General features: G+C 33.4%; 2 protein-coding genes across 2 annotated transcripts; both read left to right on the top strand.

Annotated features, from left to right (window-relative positions):
- Positions 1 to 10,531: 10,531 nt before the first annotated feature.
- LOC143593254 (mitogen-activated protein kinase kinase kinase 5-like) lies at positions 10,532 to 14,225 on the top strand. The gene is made up of 9 exons (XM_077072941.1): positions 10,532 to 10,824; positions 11,172 to 11,489; positions 11,563 to 11,650; positions 12,375 to 12,437; positions 12,538 to 12,701; positions 12,806 to 12,881; positions 13,614 to 13,670; positions 13,757 to 13,882; positions 13,971 to 14,225. The coding sequence occupies exons 1-9, from the start codon at positions 10,532 to 10,534 to the stop codon at positions 14,139 to 14,141; spliced, it is 1,356 nt and encodes a 451-aa protein (XP_076929056.1). The 3' UTR covers positions 14,142 to 14,225.
- Positions 14,226 to 15,542: 1,317 nt separating this feature from the next.
- Positions 15,543 to 17,003, top strand: LOC143593242 (peroxidase 10-like). Its single transcript, XM_077072932.1, has 4 exons — positions 15,543 to 15,746; positions 16,079 to 16,270; positions 16,351 to 16,501; positions 16,577 to 17,003. Exons 1-4 carry the CDS (start codon positions 15,543 to 15,545, stop codon positions 16,984 to 16,986), a joined length of 957 nt encoding a protein of 318 aa, XP_076929047.1. The 3' UTR covers positions 16,987 to 17,003.
- The last annotated feature ends 512 nt before the right edge of the window (positions 17,004 to 17,515 follow it).

Genomic DNA, 17,515 nt, shown 5'->3' with positions numbered 1-17,515 from the left:
ATTACTAAACTTTCAATGCAGGTAATTAATTAATTAAGCTTAATTAATTTCTTTCTCTTTATTGTTAAAATTGATTGATTAATTGTTTTGTTTTATGCTTATTGGTGAATTAGAAATAATGTTAATTTGGGTGCTAAATTTGTGTTATGAAATTGTCCTAATTAACCAAAGTGTAGTTTTAACATATTTGGGTCCTAATTAACATATTATAAGTGTATATAAGATGATAGATTCATGTATATATATATATATATATATATATATATATATATATATATATATATAAGGTTTTGCTTTACTTATACTTAACAAGGTAAAAGTTGTTAGGTGGGATCTATATGAGATGATCCTTACAAGGGATTATTGATGTTATCTTTTACTATTCAATTATATATATATATATTGAACGATCATTTGTATCACTGACATATCACTGATCCATTCGATTATCTTCATTTTATGAATATTAGTTATATAGTTAATTCCTTCTTATTCGATCTTAGTTTTGACCTTTATTTCTTCAACTACCTGATGAAGATTTTATCATTTCAAGTCTTCCAAATAAACCACATGACATGTAATGATCACAAAAAATAGCTTATTTAATGGTAATTGTCAAAGTATAAGGAGGTAGGAAAACTAATTAGTTCCTTACACCTAGGCTAGACATGTTGCCAAACAAATTTCGCAAAATAACAAGAGATGACCACGCGAGAAGGTGATTGGTTGGCTCTTTCGACCCCTTGCACAATCCGATGAACCTATGGTGGTGCGTCTCTTTTTAACGGACTTCTTTGTTAGTAATTGATTCAAAGTTACCCTCCAACCGAAGACACCCACATTTTTTATGGGATCCAGTTCGACACATATGCTTGTTATCATTCGATCGACCAACTATCTTTGTCGTAAGAGCTTATTCATTCCACTTTCCTTTAAAGGAAGAGTTATTTAAGATCAGAGAAGGAAGAGGCCATAGGAGATTTGATATGTTGTAATTTTTCTTCACACCACCCTCGTATGCGTGCTCACACACAAACACATTGTTAATTGAAGATCTTGAAGACATCTTTTATTGGGTTTAGTGGAGATTGAAAACATCAGAGTTCTTTGGACCGATCCTATATCTCTTGTTATGGACCGTTTATGTTTTCTTGTTTTTTTAAGCTAGAAACTCTAATGTATCTCTATCTAATGTCTTCTTGTATTTGTAATTTCTCATCATAAGTGTTGAAAGCGTAAAGCAATAATAAATTATGCTTGCAACTTGTGAGCATAGATCACATAGACCAAACCTTCGTTCTCGTGTTCATTTAATTTCTGTTGTATGATTGTATGTGTTTTGCATAACGTACATCTTAACAAACACACACATTTAATTTTGACCAAACGGAAAAGAATTAGCCCCCTTTGAGTGCCATATTTAACACACACATTTAACGTGCATCTTAACAGATACACACATCTAATAGTGACGAACACAACAAGAAAATGTTTTATTATAGAAATTAAAGTAAAATTTGCCAAAATATTTGTGCTTAGAAGAAAATGTGGAAATGTGGTAGTATGTTTTGTCCATCTAATGCATGTGTCAAATGTAGGTTACATTGAGGATTTATTAAGACTAAAGAAGATACTGTATCAAGTAGATCACAATCAATAATATATATAGTGGAAATATCCGATACACTAATCCTTAACGTACATTAACGTACGTGAATCCCGTTTTTCACGAATCGATTCATGAAATCACATCCCAACATCTCAGAATCGGTTAACTGAAAAAAACAGTTTTGGATTGTTAGTCGATCAATTTTTTACTTTTTTCACGAAGACCGTTTTTGAGCGTTTTCTAAGCGTTTTAGGTTTTTGGCTGAACGTATAAATTTTTGTGAGCGTTTTCTGAGCGTTTTAGGTTTTTGCCTTTGAGCGTCTCGCATACCTCTCGAACGTTAATGCATTAGACCACCCGTACTGGGTGCGTTTTGTGTAGCGTTTAGGAGGAAAACGCGGGGGGTACACCGCCCCCCTGCGTTATATGATTTTTTTTTTGCTACGTTGTATCCAAAACGCGCAGAATTGCACAAAAATCAAAATTGGACCGTTGCATATTACCGTTGGTGAATAAAAAAAATTTATTTCTTTATATATTAAACCAACTAATTCCCAATCAAAACTCTTCAAATTTATAAAAATTCTCTTTCAAATCTACAACTCTATAATTCCTTTACACAAAATTCATTATATATGGATCCTCCATCTATAAATAAACAGTTTTTCGGGCCCGACCAACAAGCAGAGGACGTGGAGGAGGAACAGGCGGTTACGAGTGCGATTATGCTCGCGACAAAGTATATTAGTTCCGTTACGGGTGCGATTAGCTCTCCACCCCCCGTTTCAAAAAGAGCATATATCGAACGAGATCGTGCCGAAGCCAACAACCGGTTGATGGCGGATTACTTTTGCGACTCGCCTAGATACAAGAACCCGAAGACCTTTAGGCGTCGTTTTCGGATGTCTAAAAATTTATTTATGCGCATCACCAATGATTTGGAGTGTGAGTTTGATTACTTTCAGCAAAAGTCTGACGCTCGAGGGTCGCTAGGATTCACGGCTATTCAGAAGGTTACGTCAGCCGTACGCGTGCTCGCCTACGGAAACACAATCGACATCAACGACGAGTATTTAAAGATGGCCGAAAAAACAACTCGGGACACCTTTGAGTATTTTTGTTACGGTACGTTTTTTTTTAAATAGTTTATCACTTGTTTACTGTGATCATTTATTTTATAAAAGTTTTGTAAAATACAGGAATATTTAAACTATATGGACCACATTATCTGAGAGAGCCCAACGTTAACGATCTACAACGTCTTTACGAGGCACAACAAGGGTGCATGGTTTCCCCGGCATGATAGGGAGTGTAGATTGCATGCATTGGGAATGGGCTAATTGTCCAACTGCATGGCGAGGTCAATTCACACGAGGTGACCAAAAGGGACAAACGGTCAGCCTTCAAGCGATCGCTTCATACGACCTTTGGATTTGGTTAGTCTCCTGTGATGGAGAGTTACATATCTGGGACCGTTCCCGTCGCTTCGTTTTGGGATAACGATAACTTCTACGATCATGGGTACTAACTGGGTGATGGAATATATCTAGAGTTCGCGATAATCGTTAAAACATTCAGAGACCCGATGGATGAAAAAAGACAGTATTTTAAGAAAGTGAAAGAGTCTGCGAGAAAGGATATCGATAGGTGTTTTGGTGTTCTTCAACAACGATGGCATTATGTTAAAAATCCTTGTCGTCTGTGGTCTTTAGAAAGATTGAGATGTGCTATGTATGCGTGTATCATAATGCATAACATGATCATCGAGGACGAGGGAAGAGCAATATGTCCAACTTTAATACCGGACCAGGATCCACCACGGACTCCGGCAAGTATGGAGCAACGACTCGAAAACTCGGATTCCGTGCGGTCAAGAGAGATACATAACGCACTAAAGGAGGATTTGGTCCAACATCTTTGGATGTATCGGCCTCTGCCTGGTGAAAACGATGATCAAAACGAGGGCAACAATGAAGACGATGATGAAGACGACGACGAAGACGACGAGGACGACGATGACGAAGAGGGCGAAGACGACGACGACGAAGAGGGCGAAGACGACGACGACGACAACAACGACGAATAGTTTTTTTTTATTTTCATGTAATATTTATTTAATAAAATATTATTGTTATTTGATTATTGTTATTAAAAATTAAAAAAAAAAACAAAAAGTGTAAAAGTGACTGGGCGCCACGTGGCGCATAACGCCTGGATGTGGATAGTTATGACTACAGCCTGTTTTTGTAAAAAACCATAACTCTGACTGGGCGGCACGTGGCGCATAATGCCTGGATGTGGAGAGTTATGACTACACATGGTCTTAGCGTACAATATCTCTACACTATATATATATATATGATTGATTTCTTTTGAGAACCACTTTGAGTTTTAAGAACTCGAAAGAACTCAACGTAACAATTCTTTTTTTTCGGATTTTTTTACACATGTGTAATACGTAAGTGTAAGTGATGTACAAAAAATTACAGTATTTTATTACACACCGAATCGACTTATTACACATGTGTAACTAACAGTTAAACTTGTGTAATCATTAAAAATACTTACTCTCTTTCCTGCTTTATTTTTTAATTACATTTAATCTCATCCACATATTTCATGTCATTTAATTAAATGTGTGGTCCAAATTTGAGTTCTTAAAGTTCTTACAACTCAACATGGTTCTCAAAATATCTCTCCCCTATATATATATATATATATATATATATATATATATATATAGGTATTGGTTCATTTCAGAAATGTTTCTTAGAGCGAGAAGTGCGAGAAGTGATTCTAACAAATCATGTAATTTGTTTTTATTTTTTGAATTAATAATTAGAATGGCATAATAGTCAAATATCTATGTTTTCATTTTGGTAACTATCAAATATTAAAAATAAGTTACAATCAAATAATAATTGGTCTACATGCACCAGAAACAATTTCCGATTAAAAATTTGAAATCTCATAAGTTTGAATTCAATATCCAATTAAGCTAACAATTCCTTTAGACCCTAATCCCCAATTTGGTTCTCCAATTTTTTCAAACTCTATATCCCAAAATTGATTGTCAGTTCAACCCAATTAATCAAGAATCACCTAAATTGATTGAGGACGTTACATAGAAGAAACAATAGTGGCTTAATTTCAATCACATGATCATTTATATGAATTAACAACGTAAAATAATTACTTACACAAATTAAAATGATCCTCTTAAAATAATCCTATACAAATTAAACTGATCCTCTTAAAATAATCCTATACAAAACTACTACGCACATAAAATACACATTTATTATATATGTTGTTATGTTTAAACATAAATACAACTTGCACTATTTGTTTCATTATATTTATAATAAACCTCTATATTTACAATTTAAACTTCCAACACCAAATTTATTTGATGTTGTTATCAACTGGACACAAAACATATAATCTAGGGTGTCTCAAATACTTAATTAAACCAAATTTTATAGTTGACTAACAAACATTTCACATATATAACATATCTTACTACTCAATAGACTCTTTTAACATAGACATACAAACAAGAAAGTGTATGCTAAAAATATGGAATAAATCAAACGACCATATAACTACCTAAATTGCATACCGAACTTGAACAGATACTCGTAACATAAACCTACACAAACACAACACAAACCTTTGAAGTAAATAAATATGTACAAAAGACATGGACTATCAAATGCGTTAACTTCACAACCAGATTTCAAACCCATTACATTAATAATACAAACCGAATACATAATAGAGTCATACTGTCATACACACATCACCTACATTTAGGTAAACATACACAAAACACAAGAGTTATCAAAACAAAACCATGTTTAGAAACATTAGAAAAAAAAAGAAGAACCTTGACTTCCAGTCTTACGAAACTAAATTTTCATTCCAAACTTAGAGCATTCATGAAATCAGATCTTTTTGTGTTTGTGTCATATAACATAATGTTTGCATTTGGCAACGTGTCTAGTCCTTAAACCGATGAGTACTTTTTTATGCTTTCTTCACTCCTCTCATAGACCACAATCCCAAGCCCTTTCCATTGTGACTTCTTTAATGTTAGCTGTCTTTCATTCTGTAAAAAAAATTTGAAGCACCAAAAAGTTTTCAATATTAGAAAACTATGCATTGATATGTAGGTACGTGTGTAGGTGCTACATCAATATATTCTCTTCATACCGTAGGTATGTGTGTAGTTTACCTACATCGATATGTAGGCACGTGTGTAGGTACCTACATCAATATATTCTCTTCATAGACAATGTAGGTATGTGTGTAGGTACGTATATCAATACGTAGATACTTTATCTAAATATGTAGGTACATATATCAATATGTAGGCTCGTGAGTGGGTACTACATCAGTATATTCTCTTCATACATGAAAAGGGAATATACATGATGGAGGTATGTGTGTAGTTACCTAAAACTGATTTACCTAGTGTTAGGTATGAGAACTTTTCTCGCCGTAACTTCACTTCTCGCAAGATCCATCCTATATATATATCATCTCACTTCTAATAATAAAATACAATGTAAACGCATTAAGTATGGATGAAACATAAAAATAATGGTCCCAGAATTCAAAAAATGGGGAAACCACACTCACATGTTTATAGATTTGACGAAGGAAAGCTTCCCATCATCAATTAATACTTGATACTTAGAATATTCAAATGCTAATTACCTTGTGTTAAATAATTAAAGACTTCACATATTCAAAATAAAATTGCACGGTAAAAGTAAAACTTTCAGTGCTAAGACAGTTAAATATTTATCATGTTGAAAATGTATACAAACAGAATATTGAATTTGATGAGGAAAAACATATATTAAAAATTACGTTTTTAAAAAGTATATATATATATATATATATATATATATATATATATATATATATAGAGAGAGAGAGAGAGAGAGAGAGAGAGAGAGAGAGAGAAACACAAGCACATTGAGCACGGGTAATGTGGTGTTCATGGTTCCATTTGGGTCGACTTTCGATTTTTTGATTTTTGAAATTGTTCAGTTTTAATTTTTTCAGTTTCGTTGTGGTTTCATTTCGGTTTCAGTTTTTCTTCCCGATTATTGCCATTTAATTTGATCCCGATATTTTGGGCAATTAAAAATTTGGTTGAAAATAATGAATTTAGATATAAACAATTTTGTTAGTTGTTAACTAACTGATTTTTAAACACTTGACAAAAGTATTTAAGCTACATATATATTATATTTATATAAATTACTTAATATGACTAGAAATCAAAAATAAATTATATAGAAATTCAGTTCGGTTTGTTATTTTCGGGTTTTATTACATGCCTGCAAAACCAAAACCGGATTGTAAGTTCGGTTTTCACAAAATCATAAAATCAAATCGTCGGTTTTGATTTCGGATTTGAATTTTTTGTGTTTATGTTTGGCTTTTTAGTTTCTTGCGCACCCCTATTTATTATTATTTATGTAGAGCTGAGGATGGTGGTCGTGTGATGACAAACGGCTAGCAAAGCAACGAACGTCACATTGTACATGGCCGAAGGAGTGCCAGTTTGCTACGACATTGTGGTGGATGAAGAAGATGTGGCTCATTTCAATTTTCTTTTATTTTTCTTCTAAGAAAAATATAGATTAACATTATATAGATGATATACATGAAGCTTGACAAACTTCTACAAAACCGTACCGGTTTCTTTATATCTATTTTTGCCGAGAAAAAGGAAAATAATGAATAGATGGAAAGTTTTCAATTCTTATTTCTGAATAATATTTTTGAGTATTTTGTAAAAAGTTACATTTTATAATTATCCCAAAAGAGTTGATTGCTTAATGGTTTCTAATTAAATTTAACTAGTTTTAATTAACAATCAATCTTTTAAGTCCATTGCTTAACGCCCCACTAATGTGCGAGAAAAGATAAGCATCCTGAAGTCCAAGGTCTTCTTCACTTATCAGGAAAGTTTATTTGCGATAAGATCAAGTCAGACACAATTCAATGAGTCAAATGCCTTTTAATATAGTCGATCACAAATATCATAGCCTTAATTCACATTTCATTTGTTTAACCCATGAAATGATTTCATTCACCAAAAATGGGTTGTCTAGAATTCCACGGTTCTCCAAATAAACCGATTGCGTATATGTAATTACTAATTAGCAAGTGCATAACCTTCTTGAGCCTGTTTACCAAGACCCTGGCTATGACTTAGTAGATGCTATCAAGGAGATGTATAGGCCGGTATTACGATTTACGGCTATGAATTGATGTGACTTTTAAGGATTCATAAAATGTTGACTAATTTTCATTCAAATTATATTTGTTTTTCAATTTTATATTTATGTTCCCATTTCAAGTCAAATCCAAAAGTCAATATCGGTGTGTTAGGTTCAAACTTCAAACTTTTGTTTATTACTTTTGATAATCATTACCTAAGCAATAACTCCTTGCATGATAACAATTAACTTTCTATTTATAAAAATACATGTTTATTAATAATGAATTTGACAAGTAGCTAGCTTTTACTTTTTGGACATATACTTTCTTTTATATGACCGCCATGAATGATTTTATAAAATAATAAATATAGCAAGAAACTTGAAATCAAGTACATAGGCCCCCAATTTAATAATAAAAATTAAGGACAAAATTCACGTGACATTAATGTTTAAATTCCGTCCATATATTTATATTTTTTACTTAACAATTGTGTGCTTAATCAATATACACATTTGAACAATACTTTTATTAAATTCAATATACTCTTTAGATTCATAGCTATCAGATCGCGGCTTGTTGTACCAAAAATTTTCATTTCGTTGCATTCAATTTTTTCTTTCAATCATATGAAGATATGAAGAATGGACGCGGGATAAATACTCTCGTTTTCAGTCTCCTATTATTGTTATTATATTGAGTATTGAAGTGAAGTAAAAAAATTAGAAACTATCTCTTTTCTAACCAAGAAATAGAAAAAAACTTAGTTATTTTAGTATACATAAAAATTAGAAATTAGAATAGAAAGAGATCTTTATGAAAAATATTATAATATAGTTTGACTATGTTACTAATTCTGCTAGGCAAAAGTAAAACTTTTTTTTTGATAGATCTAAAAAGTTAACTTTATTTTTTTGGACGACGAACAACGGCTAAATCATCACAAAGCTCTTAGGGGGTTTTGAAGTTGTGAGACCTAGTCTACTAACTGTTACTTCATCAATACTTAAACCCAGGAATATGACGCATTTGCAACGTCAAACAAAAAAAACTCTTAGGTGAACATAAAGTAAAACTTCCGTTCACCACACCTAAGTAGTGACGGCATAAGTTAATAACTTTTAGTTATGAGAAAACTTGCAAGAAAATTAAGAAATGATCAAATATTAATATAAAGATTGAGTTGAACCTATGAAAAGACAAAAGCGTTTCACATAAATCCTTAATATTTGGAAGGAAAAAAAGTGGTTGAATAACGTTAATATTTAGCAACCGCTATTTTAATTAGTCGCGTCAAGAAGAAGAAAGTAATACGTAGCGGGGCTTGGACGAAGTCCTGATCTGGTCAAGGTCAACATCCAGCCATTGACTTAATCTAGATGAAACATAATTATGTTTGTATTAAAATCATTCATATAACTTGTTAATCAGGTTGATAGGTCGTAAAAATGGGCTAACTAGATCCGAAATGGGTCATATGGTCAGCCTTTTTAATTACAGTTTAATAAAAAAAAAACACTGGTATAGTTAAACAAGTTCACTTAAACATAGCCTATTTATTGTTGATGTTACATATAACAACTTAAAAAATGCCCATTTTTTTTTTGTTTATGGTCATATAAAAAATTGCATCTACCAATTAAAATCATGCTCGAGCCGGGGGTCTCACCGGAAGCAGCCTCTCTATCCCTATGGGATAGAGGTAACGCTGTCTACATCTTACCCTCCTCAGACCCTACCATAGCATTGCTATTGGTGGGATATACTGAGTACGATGAGTACCAATTAAAATCATGCTTTGAAATTGAATATGATAATTATGGTTGTCATTTTTAATCGTAAACTGTAACCCAACTGATACCGTAGCCACTTGAACCCAAATAAGCCATAACCGATGACCCCAACCTTATAAACTTAAAATCCAAATGCAATCTATAGTGAATTGATTCAGTTGACGATTTTATTTTCTTGGTTACAGGTCAACCCGAAAAACTCCGAGTTGGTTATCGTTATTCAACTGTTTGTATTTATACTCAAATGAATTCACAATAGAGTACAATCATTTAATGGATTTTAGTTAGGTATGAGCTTGGTAGCGGTACTAAAAGTACATGTACCGAATATAACAGTACCAGAAATCCCTCAAAATGTGTATCGGTAGCAAAAATACTCGGCACGTATAATACCGATATCAAAAAGACAAAATTTAGGAATATACCAGTACTGTTCGTTACCAATAAATACAAAATCAAAAATGACGAATAGTGAGATCCTCAATGGTTAAAGTCAAACATTTGTATTAACTAAAAGTAAATTGTTGGTGATCTCATAATAATAATAATATTTATAAAAACTTATACACTAAAAGTCAAATTCTAAGTAAAAAAGTAAAAAACAATTGATAAACATGTCTATTTCTCCCATTTACTTTTTCTTTTTGTATTTCTGCCAATCATTAAAAAGCAAAAGGAGTTGTATGTTGCACTTTGAAAAAGTCAAAGTGTTTGACCTTCCGCATTAATGTAATAACAACTATATAACTATAAATACTTAATACATAACCTACAAATCGATGTCACTTCTTCATATCAAACGGATTATAACGTTCGAACAGCGAAGCCGGAGCATAATAACCCGAACACCGGCGTAATTCGCTGGTTATTGATTCTCTGAGTTGAAATGCAGTGGTTGTATACCACATTTTCTTCATCTTCTTCGTCGTCGTCGTCTTCTTCTTCTACGGCCGATGGAAATACTCGCACGAATCACAAGCACCTCAACGATAAAAACGACATCGTTCAGGCCTCATTCTCTTTGCCTCTTCCTGATTTAAAATCTCTCATCAAACGTGAATTAACCGCGAGTCAGAAATGTAATAACATTCTCCCCTCGCCCGAATACGCAAGCAAGAAATTTGCCAGAAAAAGCCGAACCATCAGAGCTAGTCACGCCGATCCTGAACGACCTCCAGGGTACGATTTAAGTATTTGCGGTCTTTTATTATTTTTTTATTGATCAATAGCGTTGCTATATCAGGGATGATATTTGTACCGGTATAGTACCAAAAAGTACGTAATCATTTTTTTGGTCTGGTACCATTGAAAATGCCAAAAACTCAATGGTACTAATAACGAAGAAAATATTAAAATACAGGCACCGATTGAGTTTGATTGGTACTGGTACTCAGTAAAAAATGCTCATCCCTAATTACTATTCCCGGTAATTAATCGTCTAAATAATTTGATTATGTAGGGCAACTTAGATCTTAAAAAATGTAAAATATTGAATTGTTTCAATTTTAACATATTTCTTATTTCAGGATAGCTAGTCTAGATCATTCAAGAACACCAGGTTTTGCATATTATTATCAAACTATTACTCAAAGAAGTATGCATAACTCATTTGTTCATAGTCCAAATGTTAGTACTCGACCTGACCGCAACACGCGAGCCACAATAACTACAGTCCACCAGTTGCCACTCCCTCCAGGAGCTGCAGGACTTGCATATTCAACTTCCTCACCACAAACCATTAACAAACCTGATTTAGCGGCAAAGACACCGAGACAAAGTCTATGGAAAAAGGGAAAACTTATAGGCCGCGGGACGTTTGGAAGTGTTTATGTTGGCTCTAACAGGTCTGTTAACATTTCATTGCCTAATGTTTGTTTTCATATGATGCATAGACTAATATGTTTCATGTTTTATTAGAGAGACTGGAGCTTTATGTGCAATGAAAGAAGTTGAAATACTACCGGATGACCCTAAATCCGCGGAGTCTAATAAACAACTACAGCAAGTTAGTAGTATTTCTATAATCTATCAAGTCTTTGATTGCATATATAATATACTAGTTTTTATCCCCCGTATTACGGGGTCGTTTTATATTATTTGTTTTTAATATTTATCTATTTTGAATTTTTATTTTTTTTTATTATATGAAAGTTAATAATATACCTATGGTTTGATATTAAATTGTTTCACAAATAAACGAGATGTTATAACCCTATTATTTGTTTTTAATATTTATCTATTTTGAATTTTTATTTTTTTTATTGTATGAAAGTTAATAATATACTTATGGTTTGATATTAAATTGTTTCACAACTAAATGAGATGTTATAACCCGGTTTAAAAGCTATATGAGTTTGATGAGATCCAAGACCAGTTTATTTTTTTTACTATAAAATTGGTTTTTTAATTATAAATAACATATATCTTTTTTTTAAATAAATTAGATATTAATTTTTTGTATATTCCTATTTTATAGGATTTTTGTATCAAATATTTGGTGAGATTAGTTTTTAATTTAATGAGATGTTATAACCCGTTTAATTAAGAAATATCTGGGTTTGATAAGACCCATACCCGTGAATTCGGGTCAAATGCATGAGAAACCTCCATTTAAAAATCAAGCAAATCTGGTGACTCCAAAAATAGGATCGCGACCACATAGGATTTTTAGGTTTTTGTTTATATATATTATAGATGTGGCTGGTATTCATATCTTATTCACTTTTCAGGAAATTGATGTTTTAAGTAAGCTTAAACATCAAAACATTGTACAATACTATGGTAGCGAAATCGTAAGTTTTTTAGGCTTTTTATTCCTTGTTGTACTTAATATATACTTTTATGTTTGGAAGCAATAGTAGAGACTTTACAAAAATGATTAAACACATGTAGGTTGAGGACCGGTTTTACATATATTTGGAATATGTTCATCCTGGTTCGATCAATAAGTATGTTCGTGATCATTGTGGAGGAATGACTGAGTCTATTGTACGAAATTTTACAGAACATATTGTATCTGGGCTGGCTTACTTGCATAGCACCAAGACCATACACAGGTAATCGACTAACCATTACGTGTTTTATTGTGTAACGAAAGTTGATGCAGCTAATTATTTGTTATCTACTTATACGCGTCTTTGAACACAAATGTGTTTTGTAGGTATATCAAAGGGGCTAATTTGCTAGTTGATGCTAATGGTGTTGTGAAGCTTGCTGACTTTGGGATGGCTAAACATGTAAGACTCTAGCCACTAGGCCTGTAAACGAACCGAATGTTCAGCTTACAGTTCGTGAACCATTAAGTAGGAATTTTGTTTATGTTCAACATGAACAAAAACTTACGATCATTTAGTTAACCGAATGGACACGAACACATGCCTCGCTCATTCATTTATGTTCGTGAACTGTAACCTCAATTCGTTTAGGTTCGTTCGTTAACGTTCGTTGTATGTCTGTTAGTTTATGCTTTCTTAAGTTTGTCCGTTTATGCTCGTTAATATTATTTAAGCTTTTTTGGCTTAATACACCCTAGTATAAGTGTATTAACTTTTTAGACCCAACACATTGGTCTTCACATTATTTTTAACTAGTTTTAGGTCAGTTATGTTCGTTCATCTATGCTCGTTTGTTACCTTCATGAATCGTTTGTTTATACTATTAATAAACGAACATAAATGAACACAAACATGTTCATTTTCTAAACAAACGAGCACAACTAAGAAAACCTTGTTTTTTTATTATTCGTGCTCGATCGTTTGTTTGGTTAAAGTTAAACGAACGAACACAAACATGCTCTTTTCGCGTTCGTTTGGTCAAACAGGTCAAATAAGTTGAAAGCCATCCAAAGTCTAATTTAAATCCATAAGACCTCATAAATCATTTTTATTCAAAGATTTCGGTTATCTTGTAATAGTTTAATGAATTAGTTACGCCGAAGAACATATTGAAACTTTGATCTTGTTGCACAGCTAGATGGACAAGTTATTCTTACTCTGAAAGGAAGTCCATACTGGATGGCTCCAGAGGTATTAATATTAATATTAATATTGATCATTTAATTATTAATCAAACTAATTTGATATTATTATTAATATAATAATCTTAACTGCAGCTCCTACAAAGTGAGCCACAAAAAGATAATAATCCTGAACTTGCTCTAGCAGTTGATATATGGAGTTTGGGTTGTACAATCATCGAGATGATGAACGGGAAACCTCCTTGGAGTGAGTACGAAGCGGTAAGCAGAAGATAATATTTCAACTATGTTTTCGAATTTTAATTTTAACTTAAATCATGATTCACTATTTGAAGTATGTATAATGCAGCCTGCAGCAATGTTTAAGGTTATGAAGGCGAGTCCACCGATACCTGAAACAATGTCACCAGATGGTAAAGATTTCTTGCGCGGTTGCTTTATTAGGAATCCTGCTGAAAGGCCAACAGCTAGCATGTTACTTGAACATAAGTTCTTGAAGGTTATTTTTCATTATAAGTGATTATGTTATAAACTTATAACAAAGTTTAAAGAGTTAGTTTCATTTTTCAGGTGCAAAACATAAGAGAACATTCAAGATAACAGTAGCTCCAATTGTTATTTCATGGATTATTTGTAAATGCATTTATAAAATGTTAGGATAACTTATTATGCTATTGAAATTGTGTAGTTTATAACTGTATAGGGTTTGGATCAAATACAAATAAAATTAACGTGATAAACGTGAGAACCAAGTAGAGTAATTATAGATACAAGTAGCGTAATTACTCTATGTTGTAATTACATAATTACGCTACTTGTATCTATAATTACTCTATTTGGTTCTCACATTTAGCACGTTAATTTCATTTGTATATATACAAGTAGATTTTAGTAATTCTTGTATTGTGTAACCTTAACCCCGACACACTTAATATCATTTAACCCGAACTTGACTTGTTAACCCATTTATCTAAACGAGCCAAATAGGTTGACGTGTTGTAAAGGGTTATATACAGGTTAGCGGATTGTTATAATTAATGAGTTAAACTAATTGTAAACGGGATGGCCAGATCAAATACATATATTTTATTCAAACTTCAAATGGACTGTTAGGTTGTTTAATTAAACGGGTTAAACAAGTCTACCCGAACACAGTGGCGAAGTTAGTTACGGCCGGGGTCCCCCCCCCCCCTCCCTTTTTTTCTTAGAAGTGTAAATTTACCTGTTTTCGTTCGAAATTTTTTATGTGTAGTGCAAATTTAGCCGTTTCGGTCGGAAATTTAAACCTGCCCCCCCCCCTCGTTTGTGAAATTTTGTATACATTTTGAGCCCCCCCCCCCCCCCCCCCCGATGTCTTAGTTCAAGCTTCGCCTTGGTCTTTAACACGACCCTATATAATTAAATGGACTAAATAGCGCGTTTATCAAAAGAATTTATAGGATAACCCAAAACCTGATTATTTTAATGTCATGTTTCGTGTGTAAGTCTATTGGACTAAATCCCTTTGTTTTTAACTTTCAGTCCAGTATGTATATATACACATATGTATGATGTACGTATTATTTGTATATACACACATACTTGAAACTCTTCAGCAGCCACCAGCCCACCAAGGGCCCTATATATCTATCATCTTGATCCAAACATTCAATGAATTAGGCTTCTTTGCACCAAAAGCACATATAAAACAGCCACTAGTATAGAGTGTTATCCTAGTGTCTTGAACTATCAACTTCTTTATGCATACTAAATGAGCACAAACTCCACTTTAAACCTTCATCTTAATATCCAAACTCAAAAGTGCATGTTATCTTGATATTGACTAGTTCCAAACTATTTCTCTAGTGGCACACCCACTGTGTACATAACAACATCTATTTAAACACCTCTTGGTTCACCATATGTTCTTAAGTATATAGATATGCATTTTCCAACTATTAATCTTGTCCTTTGCCTTTTGTTTTTTCAACCGTTTGTATACGCTCAACTCGATTACAGATTCTATGATTACACTTGTCCTAACTTGACAAAAATCGTGAGGTTCGGTGTCTGGGCTGCTATGGCTAACGATACCAGAATGGCTGCCTCGCTTCTTCGCCTGCATTTTCATGACTGTATTTCTAATGTAAATGTTTCACCATTATTCATTTTTGTGTCCCTTGGAAATAATTTTATTAAATGCTGTTTTTTTATGACCGTGAGTGCCTCGACATGTGGCCTTCACAACTAGGGGTGTTCGTTATTCGTTTTGGTTTGAAAATTTGTAACCGAATATCTATAATACTGTTTTTCTTAAAGAAAATGTCAAGTCGGTTAAATTTGGTTTGTTTGGTTTTTAACCGAGTTTTTAAATCCAAAACCGAACCGATGAACACCCTTACAGATTACCAGTGCAAGCTGGATTTAAACCTAAGACCTCTACTAGAGGGACTAAATGAAACATTTATTTGTGTTCAGGGATGCGACGGTTCGGTGCTGCTTGACGAGACTAGCAGTTTCAGGAGCGAAAAGGACGCGTTTCCTAATCGAAATTCAGCTCGAGGGTTTGAAGTTATCGAAACCATAAAAACAAATGTGGAGAAAGTTTGTCCCAAAACAGTTTCTTGTATCGACATATTGACACTCGCGGTTAGAGAGGCGGTTTTTCTTGTAAGACCTTTTTTCAAAAGTAATTTAGTAAAGAAATATGATTCTAAGTTCTAACAAACAAATGTCCAAATAACCAACAGACGGGAGGGCGCTATTGGTCGGTAGCCTTGGGGCGTCGAGACGGTTTAGCAGCAAACACGGAGATACCATCGCCCTTCGAGTCTCTTGATAACATCATTGCAAAGTTCACTTCAAAAGGTCTTAATATAAAAGACGTCGTCGCATTATCAGGTATAAAACAAACATGATCACAAGTCTAGATAATTTTTTTGTGACTTTCTCTAAATGATTATGTTTCGTGTGAAGGTGCGTACACGATAGGATTTGTGCAATGCTTTGCGTTCAAGTTCAGACTCTTCAACTTTAGTGGATCAAGTGGTCCTGATCCGTCACTTGACGTGTCACTTGCAACTAATTTGCAAACTCAGTGTCCGAATCAAGATGATTCGGACACTAGACTGGTCCCACTGGACGCAGTCACAACTACAAAGTTTGACAACAATTTTTTTAGGAATCTTGTGAACAATTCAGGGGTTTTAAGTTCGGACCAAGCTCTTATGAGCGATAATAGAACCACGGCAATGGTTATAAACTATAGCAAGTATCCGTTCCTGTTTGCGAAAGATTTTGCTGATTCGATGGTTAAGCTAAGTAACGTGGGTGTGCTTACGGGACAAGACGGTCAAGTTAGAGATAAATGCAACCTTGTGAACTAGAAAAGATGTAGGTTTTAATGGTTTTAATGCAACCTTGTGAACTAGAAAAGATGTTTGGTTTGAAACCAGTTTATGTTTGGATGAATAATGCCTTATATATTGCAAATATTTGGATTTTGTTATGACAATTATAACTTCTTTAGTACTTATTATCAGTGTTGAAAAAATCCCGACTAGGCAACAATTAATCCCCGATTAATCGTTAGTCACACTTCACTGATTAATTTTGGGCTAGTCGGTCAATTAATCGGTTAACGGTCAAATCCGACCAAAATCGACGATTTCGACGAGATTCCGACCAAAATCAGTGGTTTCCGGCGAGATTCCGACCCAAATCAACTATTTCCGGCGAGATTGCAGCAGAAACTAGCGGTTTCCAGCGAGATTTCAGCTTCCGGCCAAAATATGTTTTTGGATGTATAAAATTGAAAATTACATATAAAAATGTGTGTATGTATAAAACTGAAAAATATACATTAAAGTCCGATCCGATTAATCCCGATTAATCTCGGCTAATCCCGATTAATCG

This window comes from Bidens hawaiensis, unplaced genomic scaffold (genome assembly GCF_021521415.1).
Source record: "Bidens hawaiensis isolate Kalapana, Puna unplaced genomic scaffold, B.hawaiensis_p1.1 tig00041865_1, whole genome shotgun sequence".
Lineage (NCBI taxonomy): Eukaryota > Viridiplantae > Streptophyta > Magnoliopsida > Asterales > Asteraceae > Bidens > Bidens hawaiensis.
This window is presented reverse-complemented; position numbering and strand designations above follow the sequence as displayed.